Source organism: Hypanus sabinus, chromosome 16 (genome assembly GCF_030144855.1).
Source record: "Hypanus sabinus isolate sHypSab1 chromosome 16, sHypSab1.hap1, whole genome shotgun sequence".
In the NCBI taxonomy this organism is placed as follows: Eukaryota; Metazoa; Chordata; class Chondrichthyes; order Myliobatiformes; family Dasyatidae; genus Hypanus; species Hypanus sabinus.
This window is the reverse complement of record NC_082721.1, coordinates 64,217,059-64,232,071: the sequence shown is the minus strand read 5'-3', so window position 1 is coordinate 64,232,071 and position 15,013 is coordinate 64,217,059. Positions and strand designations below refer to the sequence as shown.

Sequence of the window (15,013 nt, the reverse complement as noted above, 5' to 3'; positions counted from 1 at the left end):
ATAGGTTTCTCAGCATTGTTGTACCAGATTTGTTGCCTAATTTTATGTTTTTATTCCATTGAGCAGATGCCAGTAGACAGATCCAATTTGTACCCCATTTGGCCCACTGAGTTTCCTCCACCATTTCATCATGGCTGATCTATATTTCTTATCAGCCTCTATCTCCTGCCTTCGCCCCTTATCTGTTCTTGCCCTAATCAATCAAAAACCTATTAACCACTGTCTTGAATATGCATAAAGACTTGGCCTCCACAGCTACCAGTGACAATAAATTCCATAAATTCACCATTCTCTGGTTAAAAAAATTTCTCCTCATCTCTGTTCTAAAAGGACACCCCTTTAAGGCCATGTCCTCTGTTCCCAGACTCTCCCACCTTAGGAAACATCCTATCCACATCCACTCTATCAAGTCCTTTCACCATCGATAGGTTTCAGTTAGGTCACCCCTCATGATTCTGAACTTCAGCAAATACAGGCTCAGAGCCATCAAACACTCTTCATGTGACAAGCTGTTCAATTCTGGAATATTTCTTGTGAACCTCCTTTGAACCCTGTCCAATTTCAGCAGATCTTTTCTTGGATAAGGGGCCCAAAATGGCTCACAATATGCCAAGTGAGGCCTCAGCAGTGCTTTATAAAACCTCAGCATTATATCCTTGCTTTTATATTCTAGTCCTTTTGAAATGAGTGCTAATATCACATTGGTCTTCCTCATCACAAACTATTTACAAATTAACCTTTAGGGAATCTTGCACAAGGACTCCCAAGTCCCTTTGCACATCAGATTTTTGAATTTTCTCTCCATTTGGGAAATAGTCTACCTTTTTATTTCTACCAAATTGCATGATCATACACTTCCCGACACTGTATTCCATCTGTCATTACTTTGCTCAGTCTTTTAATCTAAGTCCTTCTATAGTGCCTCTACTTCCTCAAAAATACCTGCCCCTCCAGCTATCTTCATATTTAGTCCGTAATCTTTGCAACAAAGCCATCAGTTACATCATCAACATGAAACATACATAGAAGCTGTCTCAACCCTGATCCCTGTGGACTCCACTGGTCACTGGCAGCCAGCGAGAAAAGGCTCCCTTTATTCCCACTTGTTGCCTTCTACCAATCAGCCACTGCTTTGTCCATGCTAGTGGCTTTCCTGTAATACCATGGAGTCTTGTTAAGCAGCCTTGTGTGGCATCTTATCAAGTGCCTTCTGAAAATCCAAGTGCACAACGTCAACCGATTCTCCTTTGTCTATCCTGCTTGTTATTTCTTCAAATAATTCTAACAAGTTTGTCAAGCAAGACTTTCCCTCGAGGAAACCATGCTGACTACGATCTGTTTTATCATGTGCCCCAAAAACACATCCGTAACAATTGATTCCAGCATCTTCCCAACCACTGAGGTCAGACAAACTGGTTTATCATTTCCTTCCTTTTGCCTCTCTCCCTTTTTTGAAGAGTGGAATAACATTTGCAATTTTCCATTTTTCTGGAACCATTCCAGAATCTTCAAAGATTATTACTAATGCCTCCACACTTTTTTCAGCTGTCTCTTTCAGAACCCTGGGGTGTAGATGACTGAAATACCTGCAGACTTTTCAGTTCCCCAAGAACTTTCTCCCTTGTAATGGCAAGTTCACTTACTTCTGACCATTGACACTCTGAAGCTTCCACCGTATTGCTCATGCCTTCCACCGTGAAAACTGATGGAAAGTTCTTATTCAGTTCATCCACCAGTTCCTTGTCCCTCATTACTACCTTTCCAGCATCGTTTCCTAGCGGTCCAATATCCACTCTCTCCTCTCTTTTACATTTTGTATCTGAAGAAACTTTTAGTTTGTTTGATAGAGCTTATGTGGACCATAAGACAAAGTGGTAGTGAATCATCACCCTTGGGGAGTCTTGTGAATTCCTGAGATCCTGAAGGTGATGCTATTGGAGTTTAACTATCTGATGCTTAGCTCCCGGTAGAGTCATTCATAGTGGTAAGGTCGGGGGGGGGGTGTTGTTCCAGGTAAAGACCTTTCCAGCCCAAGACCTCAATGATGGAAGTGATAACGTATCACGAAAGCAGTGAAGGCAGAGGTAGACTGCAGTAGTCCCAGTCTTCCTCCATTCCATTCCACTGTACCCTGACCCAATGTGGTGGTGGCCTATGCATCAGCCTCCTCACATTAAACAATGTTCTCCATTAAGGAATTCTACTCTGACATCCTGGATTAAATTCTGTGGCAAACAGCATGTGACAAAGGGGGCAGAATGTGCAGTATATATAGATCCTGGATTGGCCACCGTCTGCTACTTGAAGACCCACCAATAGACAACCCCTTGGGAGAGCATCATATTCGACTTGTGTGATATCAGGTTTTGGCTCTATTTAGACTGTAGTAGATTTAGTTCATAATTGCAATCATGAACTGTTGAGTTTTAATTAAATCTTTTTCCTTTCCTAAAGTACTTCACCACTTAGTCTTAACACAAGAAAAGCTAATTATGGCATTAACGCCTAGAAAGAGTAGACATGGAGAGAATATTTCCTATAATTGGGCAATCTTGGACCATAAGGCACAGGCTGAGAGTATAAGGATGTCCCTTCAAAACAGAAACGAGGAATTTCTGTAGGCCAATGGTGGTGAATCTGTGAAATTCATTGTCATAGACGGCTTTGGAGCCAAGTCTTTTGGGTGTAATTAAAGAGGAGGTTGATAGTTCCTTGATTAGTAAGGGAGTCAAAAGGTTACAGGGAAATCACTGGAGAATGGGATTGAAGTGAAATAAATGTCAGCCATGAAAGAATGGCAGAACAGACTCAATTGGCTAACTGGCCTAGATCTGCTCCCAATGTCTTAAGGTCTTAATATATTGGATTAATTTTATATTAGACAACATTGTTTGTTTGAGGTCTTTGATCCTTACTGCCAGTGTGCTAGTGGAATATTATACTACGGCAAAAAAATATGCAGTAGAGCTTGACTTATTTCTGAAGCTTGTTTGGAAATTCGACCTCAGATCCTGTGCATTTAGTTCTTGAGAATGTTTAATTTTTATCAACATTATTGAACTGAATGGCTGTTTTTATATAAATGTATTCCCTGCTTTTGATCATTTTGGAATTCTTGCCTGAGTTCCATAGGATGTGAAATATGAGTATTAAATTGCTTTAATAGAGTTGTATTTTTTCAGTATCTTATCTTGCTGTGAGTAGCCTAAAAATGTAAGACTGGCTTTATTTGTTACATGCATATTGAAACCATGGTGAAATGTGTTTTGTATATATGATTAAGATAATGGAGTGGTGTGCTGAGCAGCCAACAAGTTTTTCCATGATTCCAGTGCCAACATAGCATGCCCACACTCACTAACGCTAAACATACTGTATATCTTTAAAATGTGGGAGGAAATTGGAGCACCCAGAGGAAATCCATGGGGTTATGGGAGAACCTACAAATTCCTTGCAGACAGTGGCGCAAATCGAATTTCGATCAGTGATTGCTGGCAATGTAAATTGATTGCACTAACCACTACAATACTGTGCAGCAGTGGCTGACTTCCTTTTCACTGCTGGCTGTTGATTGTAAGCAATCAGTGTTATTACATTAAAGTATCGCTGGAGTTTAGAATGTGGTCCTGAGCTCTAAAACCTCCAGGAAGTAGAAGTTTTAAAGGTGTAATATAAACAGCAGATGTTGGAAATATTTGACGGGTTTTAAACACCATCTGTGGAAAGAAACACAGTTAACCTTTTAGGTTGAAGATCCCTTCATCAGAAGTGAGTCAGCTCTGACAAAAGGTCTTAACCTACAGCTTTCTCTGTTTCTCCTTCCACAGATGCTGCCTGACATGTAGCATGTTTCCAACCATTTTCTGATTTTAGTTAAGATTTCCAGCATCTGCAGTTTTTTAATTGATTTAATTGTGCAATTGTAAACTTATTTTGTTGGAGGTAGGTGTACAGAGTCAACTTTCTCAATAACAAGCTTAACATAAACAGTACATGTATGGAAGATTAAGTAAGGTGCAGTTACTTTTTAACCAGTTTGTTCTACTTTGCTTTAAAGATTTGAGAAAATGGCAGATGATTGTAAAAAGAATATTGAGATCCTGAAGCAGGCCCATGCCCAGGGCTACCCATTACCCAGATACCACCAAGAAGAAAGGACCTTCCAAGTAGTCAAGTGAGTAGCAGCATCAAGAGATGTGCAAAAGGTTTCAAAATAACTTAGTTGTGGGATTTATGAGCCTCTGCTTTAGTAAATTGCTGTGAAAATTATTTTGGAATAATTATTTTTAAGTAATATGCAAATGTCATCTATATATTGAATTGTAGGATGCCCAAAAGCTGTGACTAAAAAGCTTGAATTGTCTCTTGTATTAATGCAGCCATCATCATTTCTTTTTCTTCCCTCTTACCTTGCCAAAGGTGGCTGAATAACATATTTCTGATGTGTAAACAATGTGCTAGAACTTGATTATAGTGTAAGGTAGGTACATATCCATTTTGAGTGCATTGCCCTAGTGGTTGCATTGCTGGCTTTGTCTTATCTTGGCAGTCATGAACAGAAGTTCCACAATAGTGATTAGGGAGTTGAAATTCGGAGAAATATATCTGGAGGGGGAGTAAAACAGAAATAGTGACCAGCAGATTGTTAGGACAAATCTAGGTCTGTTTGGTCATGTTTATCATCCACCATCCTTGCTTCATCTGTTCTGCTTGTGACTCCAATGCTGCTCCCATAACTCCTTTCTGCAATGACTTGGCAATTCACTTCAATGTGTAATGAACAATAAATGTCCTTGGCAGCATCCTCAATGTCCAAGGAACAATTAATTAAAAACATAGCAGGACAGCTCTGCATGGAAAAAATCCAGAAGCAATTAAGAGATACTGTCATCGCCAATAATAAAATAACAGCCCAGAACATATGCAGTCTTACAACTCAAACATACCGTATTTACTTGTGCACAAGGAGAATAGCATGGCCCCTTCACTGTTACAAAGCCAGGACAGAAAACCACTATTTTTTTTTATACAGAATTGGCTTATCAGTTATGGATATTGACCATTTGGTAAATTGTATATGTTTCAATTTCTTACTGGCAAGATCAATCATCATTCACGAGAGATGTTAAAAGTCAATAGAAATGACAAGCTGGCAACTGATGACTCTTTGAAGTTAGTAAAGCAAATGTCTCTTCATTGTTGGGTGTATTTCCATTATTCCTATCTCGTCTGTCTCTGGCACCCACTATTGTGTTAAGGGAAGCGATGTTCTTTTAGGTTGATTACACACTGCCACCTGCATTCTCACCGATCTTGTCTGCAGTAAGCAAGATTGGATCCGGTGATCTCACTTGACCACAACTGCCCTCGGCTATCCTTGCCTGGATGTTGTCTTTTACCCTTGTCTTACTGCAACTTTCACACTACAAAGTAGCACATTGACTTTCAATATCCAGCATGTGCCTCTTAACAAATTTCAATATGTTTGATGTTTAGAAACAGGGATTTTAAAAAATTAGATGTGTAAGGTCTTGGTAAGGCTGCACCTGAAGTAACATATATAGTTTTGTTCTCCTTGTATAAGAAAGGATGTTGAAACATAGAAGGTAATCTGAAGGGGATTCTAATCCCTGGGCTGAGAATATTGTCTGAAGAAGCTAAGCTATTAACTGTTTTAAAAGAATGAGAGGTGACCTTATTGAAGTACAAGATCTGAAAGGGACGTGCTTGAGATATTTTCACCAGTGGAAAAATCTTGAATACAGTAAACAACTGAACATTTAACATAAATGTCAGACTCAGATTTATTATCACTGGCATGCGTTGTGAAATTTGTTGTTGTTTTGTGACAGCAGTAAAGTGCAATTATATAATAAATTGTAGTCGTATACCTTCTCACAGAGGGTGATGGATTTCTGCAAATTTTTCCCGAGTGTTGTGGAGGCTAGACCATTAAGCATAAAGTGGAGGTAGGTGATTTTGTTTTTGCAAGATTGAGGACTGTAGAGATATAACACAGAAAGGAGCTGAGGCCTAAGGTAAATCAGCCATGATCCTAATGAATAGTAGGGCAGACTTAAGGGGCTAAGTGGACCACTCTTATTTTCTTCTAATGTAGTCTACTGCTTGGTTTTAATCTGTCTGTAAAAATGTTAGTCTTTATGTGAATATATAATTACTTGCAGAAACTCTCAAATTTTCAGACTCTGTTTACATGTATGTTACGTGAGTAGCGATTCTGTGAATAGACACTACCTTTGACAAGTAATTCATTGTTTGAAAATTGTCCTGAGACATTGAAAGTGTCAATAGATATTAAAGTGCATTATTGACCAACAGAATAAATGAGTAATGAGTTGCACTCCATCGATGGAAAGATTGTTGAGGGAAATGAACTAAGGCATCTTGTCCTCATTCAGCAAGCAACTTGAGACCTTTAGCAATAATCTGAAATGGGATGTTGGGGCAATACACAAAGTGCTGGAGGAACTCAGCAGGCCAGGCAGCTTTTGTGAAAAATAATACAATCGACTTTTCAAGCCGACACCCTTCTGCAAAAGGGTCTCTGCCTGAAATATAGGCTGTCTCTTTTCCATAGATGCTGCCTGGCCTGTTGAGTTCCCCCAGTGTTTTGTGTGTGTTGCTTGGATTTCCAGCATCTGCAGATTTTCTTTTGTTTGGGACTGTGGGGCCTCTGATTGTCAGAAAACTGCATTTTGTTTACCCACACTGGGATAGCTACCTGAATACACAGTCTTTTCCTGATATGGGTCCAGTGTTTGTACCCTTCATCCTTTGTTTAATCTAGTGTTTTCTTGTCTGTTTTTGCTTTGTCTTAGGATATTTCCTGACCTCTCGAGCAGCGACTTGATCCTTTTTATCGTTAAAGGAATCAACCTGCCTCCTCCACCAGGTAATACCATAAGCCTATTAGTTTATTAACTGTAACCTATCTGGGAGGGAAGGCAACATGATGAAAACAGTGCACCTTGTGCTTGCGTTAGATGTTAGATGTGGGAAGGTATCAAGCTAAGGTCAGTCTGAGAGCAAGATGGAAAATGAGTTAGAGGTAGCTGGAAACGCTGTCATATTGGCCAGTTAACTGGAGGTCTTATGAATAATAATCGCCCAATCTATCTTTATTTGGTTTATTTGGTTTCCCTTTGTAGAAGAGAACATATCATGAGGAATGAATAGAGCACACTAAATTGTCAGAGATGCAAATAAATTGCACTTCACATGGGAAATGATTGGGGGCTTTTGAAGGTCAGAATGTAGAACAGAACAGTATAGCACAGTACAGCTACTACATTGTATCAACCTTTTAACTCCAAGATCAATCTAACCCTTCTCTACTGCATAGCGCTTTATTTTTCTTTCATGCACGTGCTTATTAATGTATCTGCCTCTGCCACCATCCCTGGCAGCTCGTTCCACACAGCTATCACTTTCCATGTGTTAGAAAATACACCTACATCTGACAATCCCCCCTGTACTTTCCTCCAATCACCTTAAAATGATGCCCTCCTATATTAGCCATTTCTGACTGGGGCGGTGGGGGGAAGCCGCTGGCTGTCTTTTCTGTCAATGCCTCTTATCACCTTATATACTTCTATCCCCTCATCCTCGTGCTCCAAAGGGAAGGGCACGAACTTGCTTAACCTCTCCTCAGAAGATGTGCTTTCTAATCCAGGCAGCAGCATCCTGGTAAATCTCTGCACAATCTTAAGCATAATGAGGCGACTAGAACTGAACACAACTCTCCAAGTATTGTCTAACCAGAGTTTATAGAGCTGAAACATATCAAGCTTCACCTAAAATGTATTTGGGGGCCCTAGAAGATGGGAGGGGAGGTAAAAGAATTAGTGTGGTATATCCTGCGGTCACCAGGAGAGTGCTATGGGAATCAAACCAGTCTGTTTTCTTGCAAGCAGATCTATGGAGACTAATGGTTGTCGATGTTACTAAACATTGAAAACTGACTTGTGCAATCTCAAACAGTCTCTGATTTTTTTTAATGGAAACCTTTTTGACATAATTCCTCTGCACTTGAGGAAAGATGAATAATTACACAGTAGAGCTCATTTTCAAGCAGCTTTCCTTTAATAGAAAAATAAGTATTGTTGAGGTGGTTGACGGCATCTAGCTAGTACCACTACCCTTTCGTTGACATGATATGGGGGATCTCGTGTAACTTGGGAGGAGCAAAGACCTATTCTTTGCTGAATGGCAGTGTGATATATAATGACTGTTTCCTGTTCTGTACAGGTGTTGCATCAAATGATCTAGATGCCTTTGTCAAGTTTGAGTTTGCCTTCCCAAACATGGTAAGTAAGAACAGTGTTCAAGAGCTGCACATTGACCCAGCTGTGGCTGTGAATATTGGGCTAAGCCCAGGACACTAAAGAACAAAAATAGGATAAAAGACCAGGTAACTCTAAGGGCTATGGATAAGGCATAGAAACAATGATGCTAGAGTGTCTAGAAATTAAGACATGTCCCTGTTTTAATATCCAGGGAAAGTTAAGTTCCATTTCCAAATACCAGTAAAATTTCTTTTTACCATGTTATGAAAAGACCCAATGTACTTAAAGTTTAAAGGCTTTTATTTCACTGAACTAAATGGATTGTCTTAATTGGAATGGGTACATTATTTCCACAATTATGCAGTGCAGTGATCCATACATAACTACATTGAGGTAGTAGTACAAGGGAAAAGCAATAACAGAATGCAGAATATGGTGTTACATTTACAGAGAAAGTTCAGTGCAGGTAGACAATAAGATGCAAGGTAAACTGTAAGGCTGTGAGTTAATAAGCAAGATGTCCGTTCAAGCATTTTGTACAGGGGATAGAAGTATCTTTGAGCCTGGTATTTTAAGTTCTAAAGCATTCATATCTTCTGCTTGACATCAGCGAGATAATATCCAAGGTGGGAAGGGTTTTTGTTCATTGTCACTTTTCTGAACCAACTGGGTATAGAAAGAGTCCATGGAGGGGAGGCTGCTTTTTTAAGAGACTGGGCTGAGTTCCCAATTTGCCGTTTCTCACTGTCTTGCACAGAGCATTTGCCATACCTAGATGGGATGCTTTCTCTATTGCGATAACGAAAATTGGTGAGGAGATATGTCACTGATGCAACCTTTTCTATTAAATATCATATTTGTACTTGATGTTGAAGTTAACGAAAATAGCAAGCAGGAAGAAAGGAGAATGAGTATTAATAGTGTAACCATGAACAGAAAGGGAGAACCTTGAGAAGCAAAGGTGCACAGACTTAATTGATTTAATTGACTACAAATATCAATGCCTTTATTTAAAAATTCTTATCTTGGGTAGCTTGATAATCTTGTCCCTCCCTACCTCTGTCACGTCCTCCATCTCTGTTGTCCTCGTGAACACGCCTGGCATTCTTCACTCTACAACCACTACCTGTAGCTTATGTTCTGAACACTGGCATTCTTGCCCTAAACTGTTCTGTCTACTTTTTAAAGCAATTACTGAAACTTGTCCCTGGCCTATCTGTGATTTAAAAAAATACTCTTTAGTGAAATCCTGTGGGATATTGTTACTGTTAAAATTGTTAAAAAAGCAGGTTCTTGGCTTAAATTTAATCCTACCTCATATCTTTTTTTCCTGTATTTATTTACATGTAATTCGTGTTCCACATGATCCAATTTTAGTACCTCTTGTGCTTTTCTGAATCTCTGTACTGCTGTCATCATGATGGTCACTCTGTTCCTTTCAACAGGAAGAAGCACAGAAAGACAAAACTAACGTTGTGAAGAACACAAACTGTCCAGGTATGTGAAGCAGGAGAGCAGTCACAGTTGTCCTTGCAGCGGTCATGTGGTCAGTTAATTGAGAGCTGCTGCTGTTTACACCCCACTTTTACTTAAAGCTGGCACAGCTAAACTGAGGCAGTACTACATTCAGAAATGAGAATTGATATAAATGATTCCATTTCATTATTGAATAAATAGTGGGAGGGAGTGGGCTGGGGAGAGAAATTAACAAATGGGATTTTATGGAGAGGTAATATAATAGGGAGATACAGCATGGTAAATGGAACAATATTGACTGGTGTGCAACAACAGAAATGTGTGCATATTGTACATAAGCACATTCACGCTCATCTTTAAAAGAAGCAAATGGGTCAATGGCTTATGGGGAGCTTCTTTTGTTAGCTGAGGCATAGAATATAAGTGTAGGGAACTAATGTCTACAGCATTGGTGGGTGAGAGGTGAACGAGGGACTTTGATTGAAACAAGGGATCTTAACATGTGGACATACAAGTGATATTTCCTGTTCTCGGAGAACCTTGAACAGGCATCACACTTCAAAACTAAATTGCCTTGCACATAAAACAGTTGCAGCAGCGTGTTTTCAAAGGGCTGTGGAAGGAGTGATTTTGAGGTTTTTGAGATAGCAAGAGATGAGGGGTAAAAGTGATGGATAGAAATGGGAAACTGAGAATGTAATAAAAATAAACATGATGTTATTAAAAACAGAGCAGATCTGAGCATCTGTTAATTCATATATTTGTTGACCTGTCCCTTAGAACAGTAGCTGAATTTGCTGAGCAAGGGTATGGAACCTTGGTCAGAGTAACCGTTGCGGGGATGGGGTGATGAGAAGCAACCACCAAATGAGCAGCAGTAAAATGGAGTGTGATGTGAAGGATTGATCACCCTGCTCTCTGCACTCACCTTGGACCTTGCTGCTCTGTTTTGTTACAGGGCATTGGAAGCTCTTGACAATCTGGCCTGTTTGTCTTTGATCCCCGATTCCTACTGTGCAGCTTCTTATAATCACTTTTATTTGCCTACTAGAATTCAAAGAAAAGTTTAAATTGAACATCAACCGAGAACATCGAGCATTTAAGCGGTTGGTACAGACCAAAGGAATTAAATTTGAAATACTTCATAAAGGGTATGAATTTGCACTTTATTTGGTACTTTGTTAATTATTGTCACATGTACAGAGATACAGTGAAAACCTTTTGTGTCCATTCCCTTCAGATTCCATACTCAAGTAGACTGAGGTGATGCAAAATGGACAAAAAGCAATTCAGAATATGGTATTATAATTACAGAGAAATTGCAGTGGAGTTAGACAATTATGATGTAAGGGTTATTTCAGTAAATGGACTGTTGGGTCAATGCTGTCATGTTCATGAGCACAGGATCATAATGAACTTGCTATGGCAAAGAGTAAAGGGTATAGTTCGACCAACACAAAATTTTGGAGGAACTCAGCTTGTCAGGCAGCATCTATGGAAGGGAGCAAATAGTCAATGTTTCAGGCCAAGAAAACCTGAAGCATCAACTGCTTTTCCCCCACCCCATAGATTTCTCCAGCATTTTGTATATGTGTGGGTGTGGTGCTCAAGATTTCTAGCATCAGCAGAATTTCTTGTGATTCACTTTTTTTCCAAAGTCAGCCACTTGATGGCATGAGAGCCAAATATTTCATGCAGTGACTGATTGCTAAACCCTGGTAACTTTGCACATTTGGGACTTCGGTGCCAAATTTTCTTGACTGTTGCATCTTATTTAAATTAATGTACCATCATCCTTTAAGTGCACATTTGTTTTAGATATTTCAAAGCTGTACTCCCGGGAGCCTTAGTGAAAGGCTGAAGCCCTGATATGGATCTCTCCTTTGCTGCCATTGTCTTCTGCTTCTCTCCTCCCCACCAAATGCTACTATTTATTGATAACATAACTTGATTTTGGGTTACTATCTGAGGTAAAGTCTCCAGGCAATGGAGCCTAAATTATTCTGTCATTTGCCTTGCCCTGTTCATCCCAATTCTAAAAGAAAGCCTCCTTTAAAATGTTGCCTCTTGTTACACAAGAACTGAGGTTAGATTGTAAAATAACAGTGGTGTTTTTGATTGGGTTAACAGCAAATAATTGTTCTTACCATGACAGAGGACTTTTCAAGAATGATCGTGTTGTGGGAACAGCTCAACTTAAGCTGGACAAACTGGAATCACGGTGTGAACTTCGGGAAATTCTGGAGGTGTGTTTCATATGAGTTATGAAAATAAGATTTTGTTTAATGTATTAAATCAGCTTATTTGAAAACCAGAGTTCAAAAGAAAGATTATGACTGAGTAAATAAACTGAGCACCACTGAACTGACTCAAACTGTGGGCAGTCTCTCTGGGTTACAGCATAGGACAATGTGATTTAGCCAGCCAAATCTGTACTGGCTCTCAAGGAGCAATCCTGTTAGTTCTGGCCCTTCCTAAGAGCCTTGCAAATTCTGTTCCTTCACAAAGTTATCCTGTTTTAGATGCCATAATTGACTTGACTCCTGTGGCAGTGCATTTCAGACCTCAGTCATTTATAGCATTATATGTTTTTCTGTGTCAGTTTTTGTTCTTTCTTCCAAATACTTCTAATCTATTTGCAACCAAACTATCTTTGAAGACAGTTTGTGAGAACAGTAATGTCAGAAAAAAATCAAGGGCATTAAGTCTTCTCAGATCTGGAAACATTCAGATTCAGAATCAGGTTTAATATCACAGACATACGTCGTGAAATTTGTTGTATTATGGGAACAATTTAGTACAGTCCACAAAAATACCATAAATTGCACTAAAAATGTATTTTAAAAAATTAAAAATAAGTAGTCCAAAAAGAGAGCATAACTAGTTAGGTAGTGTTCATGGATTTGTAACTGTTCAGAAATCTGATAGCGGGAGACGGGGCGAAGCAGTTCCTAAAAAGTAGTAATGAGAAAAGGGCATGTCCTGTGTGGTGGGGATCCTTACTAATGGATGCCACCTTTTTGAGGCATTGCATTTTGAAGATGTGTTTTGGTGGTCATTCTAATCTTTAGGGTTTTCATATTGTTGATTACGGATTTTAATTGTTGACTTTGGTCAGTTTCGTAGCGATTGGGACTGCTTCTTTCCTTGTCACAATACTCTATCCTGAACCTTTACACCCATTCTTGCTCATGTTCTGGTCTGGGACAGCCAGCCTGGCTCTCTAATTTGTGCTTGATTGGCTGTTGACAGCCCCTTCACCTGACACTTGGTACCTCCTGGAAAACTAGCACTGAAAGTTGGGAACAGAACATTCCAGAAGTGCACACAAAATCCTGGAGAACTCAGTAGGTCAGGCAACATCTATGGAGAGGAATGAACAGTTAAAGTCTCTGTATTTTCCTTGAAGCTGCTGAGTTTTTCTAAAGCAGGTGTCACAGTTAATTGCTATCATTGGAATTTTATTATCTCTAGTCTGAGTATGAGATGACCACAACTACTTTTACACAATAAAACGGCCATAGGCAGCAAGTTTTATGTCTCATTCTTGACTTCTGAAGGACTTTGGGATCACAAAAACATGCGATGACAAGGTATTGTGGAAAGTAAGGAGTCCAATGTTAGTCCTCTAGCCAGAACAAGGCAGCCTGGGGTGGCACAATAGTGTAGCGGTTAGTGTAATGCTTTACAGCTGCAGTGACCTAGGTTCAATTGCCATTTGAATGTTTTTCCCTGTGACTGCATGGGTTTCCTCTAGTGCTCCAATTTCCTCCCACATTTCAAAGACATGTGGGTTGGTAGATTAATTGATCACATGGATGTTAATGGATGGTGCGGGTTTGTTGGGCCAGTAGGGCCTGTTACTGTGCTATATCTCTAAATATTAAAAAAACTGAAATTTAGCACTGAATTTCTAACAAAACAGCACATTTTTTACCTGTAACAAGGAGCTTTTTCTCTACAATGGTTGCTCAGACAAATTGTTGATTGAAAATGTCAAGGTCCGGGTTTATTTTAGACAAGCCATTGGAAGATGAAGAACCAAAGGAGGTAGATTTGAATTGGGTTTGGGTTAGCTGTAATCTGATTACTCTAGCAACAAAGCAGGTCTGATGATAGTTCCCTGTCTCTGTTCCTTTGCTCCTGTCATTTCATGGATGGGTGGGAACAGCCTCCAGGGCATGACAGAAGTACCTGCCTTTGTTGAGGGCTGTTGGAGATGGGTCTGTATTCTCCAATTACCCTACTATTTGATGTCGCTTCTGCTAAGATAATGACTACAGTTAATGGACTGTTTGTGAGTGCAATACTATATATCAATTACTTAGGCTGCAAAACTTCAGTCTGTTAAAGGTAGCAGAACCTGTGTCTTGTAATCCTTTCTGCTGCTCTTCCTTGATGAGATCAGTGGAAGTCACTGTTCAGAGATGGTCCAAGCCACGAATTCTTAAAGAAGAATCGAGGCAGTGTGCAGAGATAATGAGGGGATAATGGAGAGCAGGCAGTGCGAGGGATCTGGCATCCATCTACCCTATAGGGTGATCTACTATCTATGTAATGTCGACAATGAAATCACACATCATGCTGCCAGATGTCAAAATTACCTCTAAACTGTTCATGATGCAGGCTCTCAACCTGAAACAGCACCTCTCTCCTTGCCTCCACAGGTATTCTCTAGCCAGCTAAGTTCCTCCAGCTTGCTTTTTGCTCCAGATTCTAGCATCTTCAACATCTAGCATCTGTATCTCCAAACTATTAATGGTGGTTTGGCTTATAGTGAGATTTCCAGTAAAACTGTGACTCTTCTTCTGAGTATTCAGTGATGTAGTGTTCTTCTGTGCACTCTTGGCTTTTTTACAAATCCATCTGTTTACTTCCCTTTCCAACAGCCTGGAAGAATCCAAGGCCTAATTGTTTGCTGTATCTGTTCTTCCCACATGTAATAATTTTTTTTTACTTTAAAAATTTCTCCCTAGGTTCTGGATGGCAGAAAGACCACTGGGGGTCGGCTGGAGGTGATCGTAAATATCCGGGAACCACTGAGCTCCCAGCAGCTAGAGAGAGTGACTGAGAAGTGGCTTGTCATTGATGCCCAGAACTTGCCGGTGGTATGGTTGCTTTTTGGAATGTTGAAAGTTAAAGCTCTTTGAAACTGGTACATTAGAGCTCCAATATCATTTTGTAAACCTTTAACTTTAAGGCTGTCATGATAGCAAATGTTGCTATACAGC

General features: G+C 39.7%; 1 protein-coding gene across 5 annotated transcripts in view; it reads left to right on the top strand.

Annotated features, from left to right (window-relative positions):
* Positions 1-15,013, top strand: part of cc2d1a (coiled-coil and C2 domain containing 1A) — a 111,430-nt gene that overhangs the window by 53,907 nt on the left and 42,510 nt on the right. For all 5 annotated transcript variants that reach the window (XM_059991982.1, XM_059991981.1, XM_059991983.1 and 2 more), the window contains 7 exons: positions 4,058-4,174; positions 6,840-6,913; positions 8,269-8,327; positions 9,752-9,803; positions 10,834-10,933; positions 11,938-12,028; positions 14,759-14,890. In XM_059991982.1, coding sequence (XP_059847965.1) covers positions 4,058-4,174; positions 6,840-6,913; positions 8,269-8,327; positions 9,752-9,803; positions 10,834-10,933; positions 11,938-12,028; positions 14,759-14,890 — 625 coding nt within the window. The remainder of the gene's footprint in view (positions 1-4,057; positions 4,175-6,839; positions 6,914-8,268; positions 8,328-9,751; positions 9,804-10,833; positions 10,934-11,937; positions 12,029-14,758; positions 14,891-15,013) is intronic.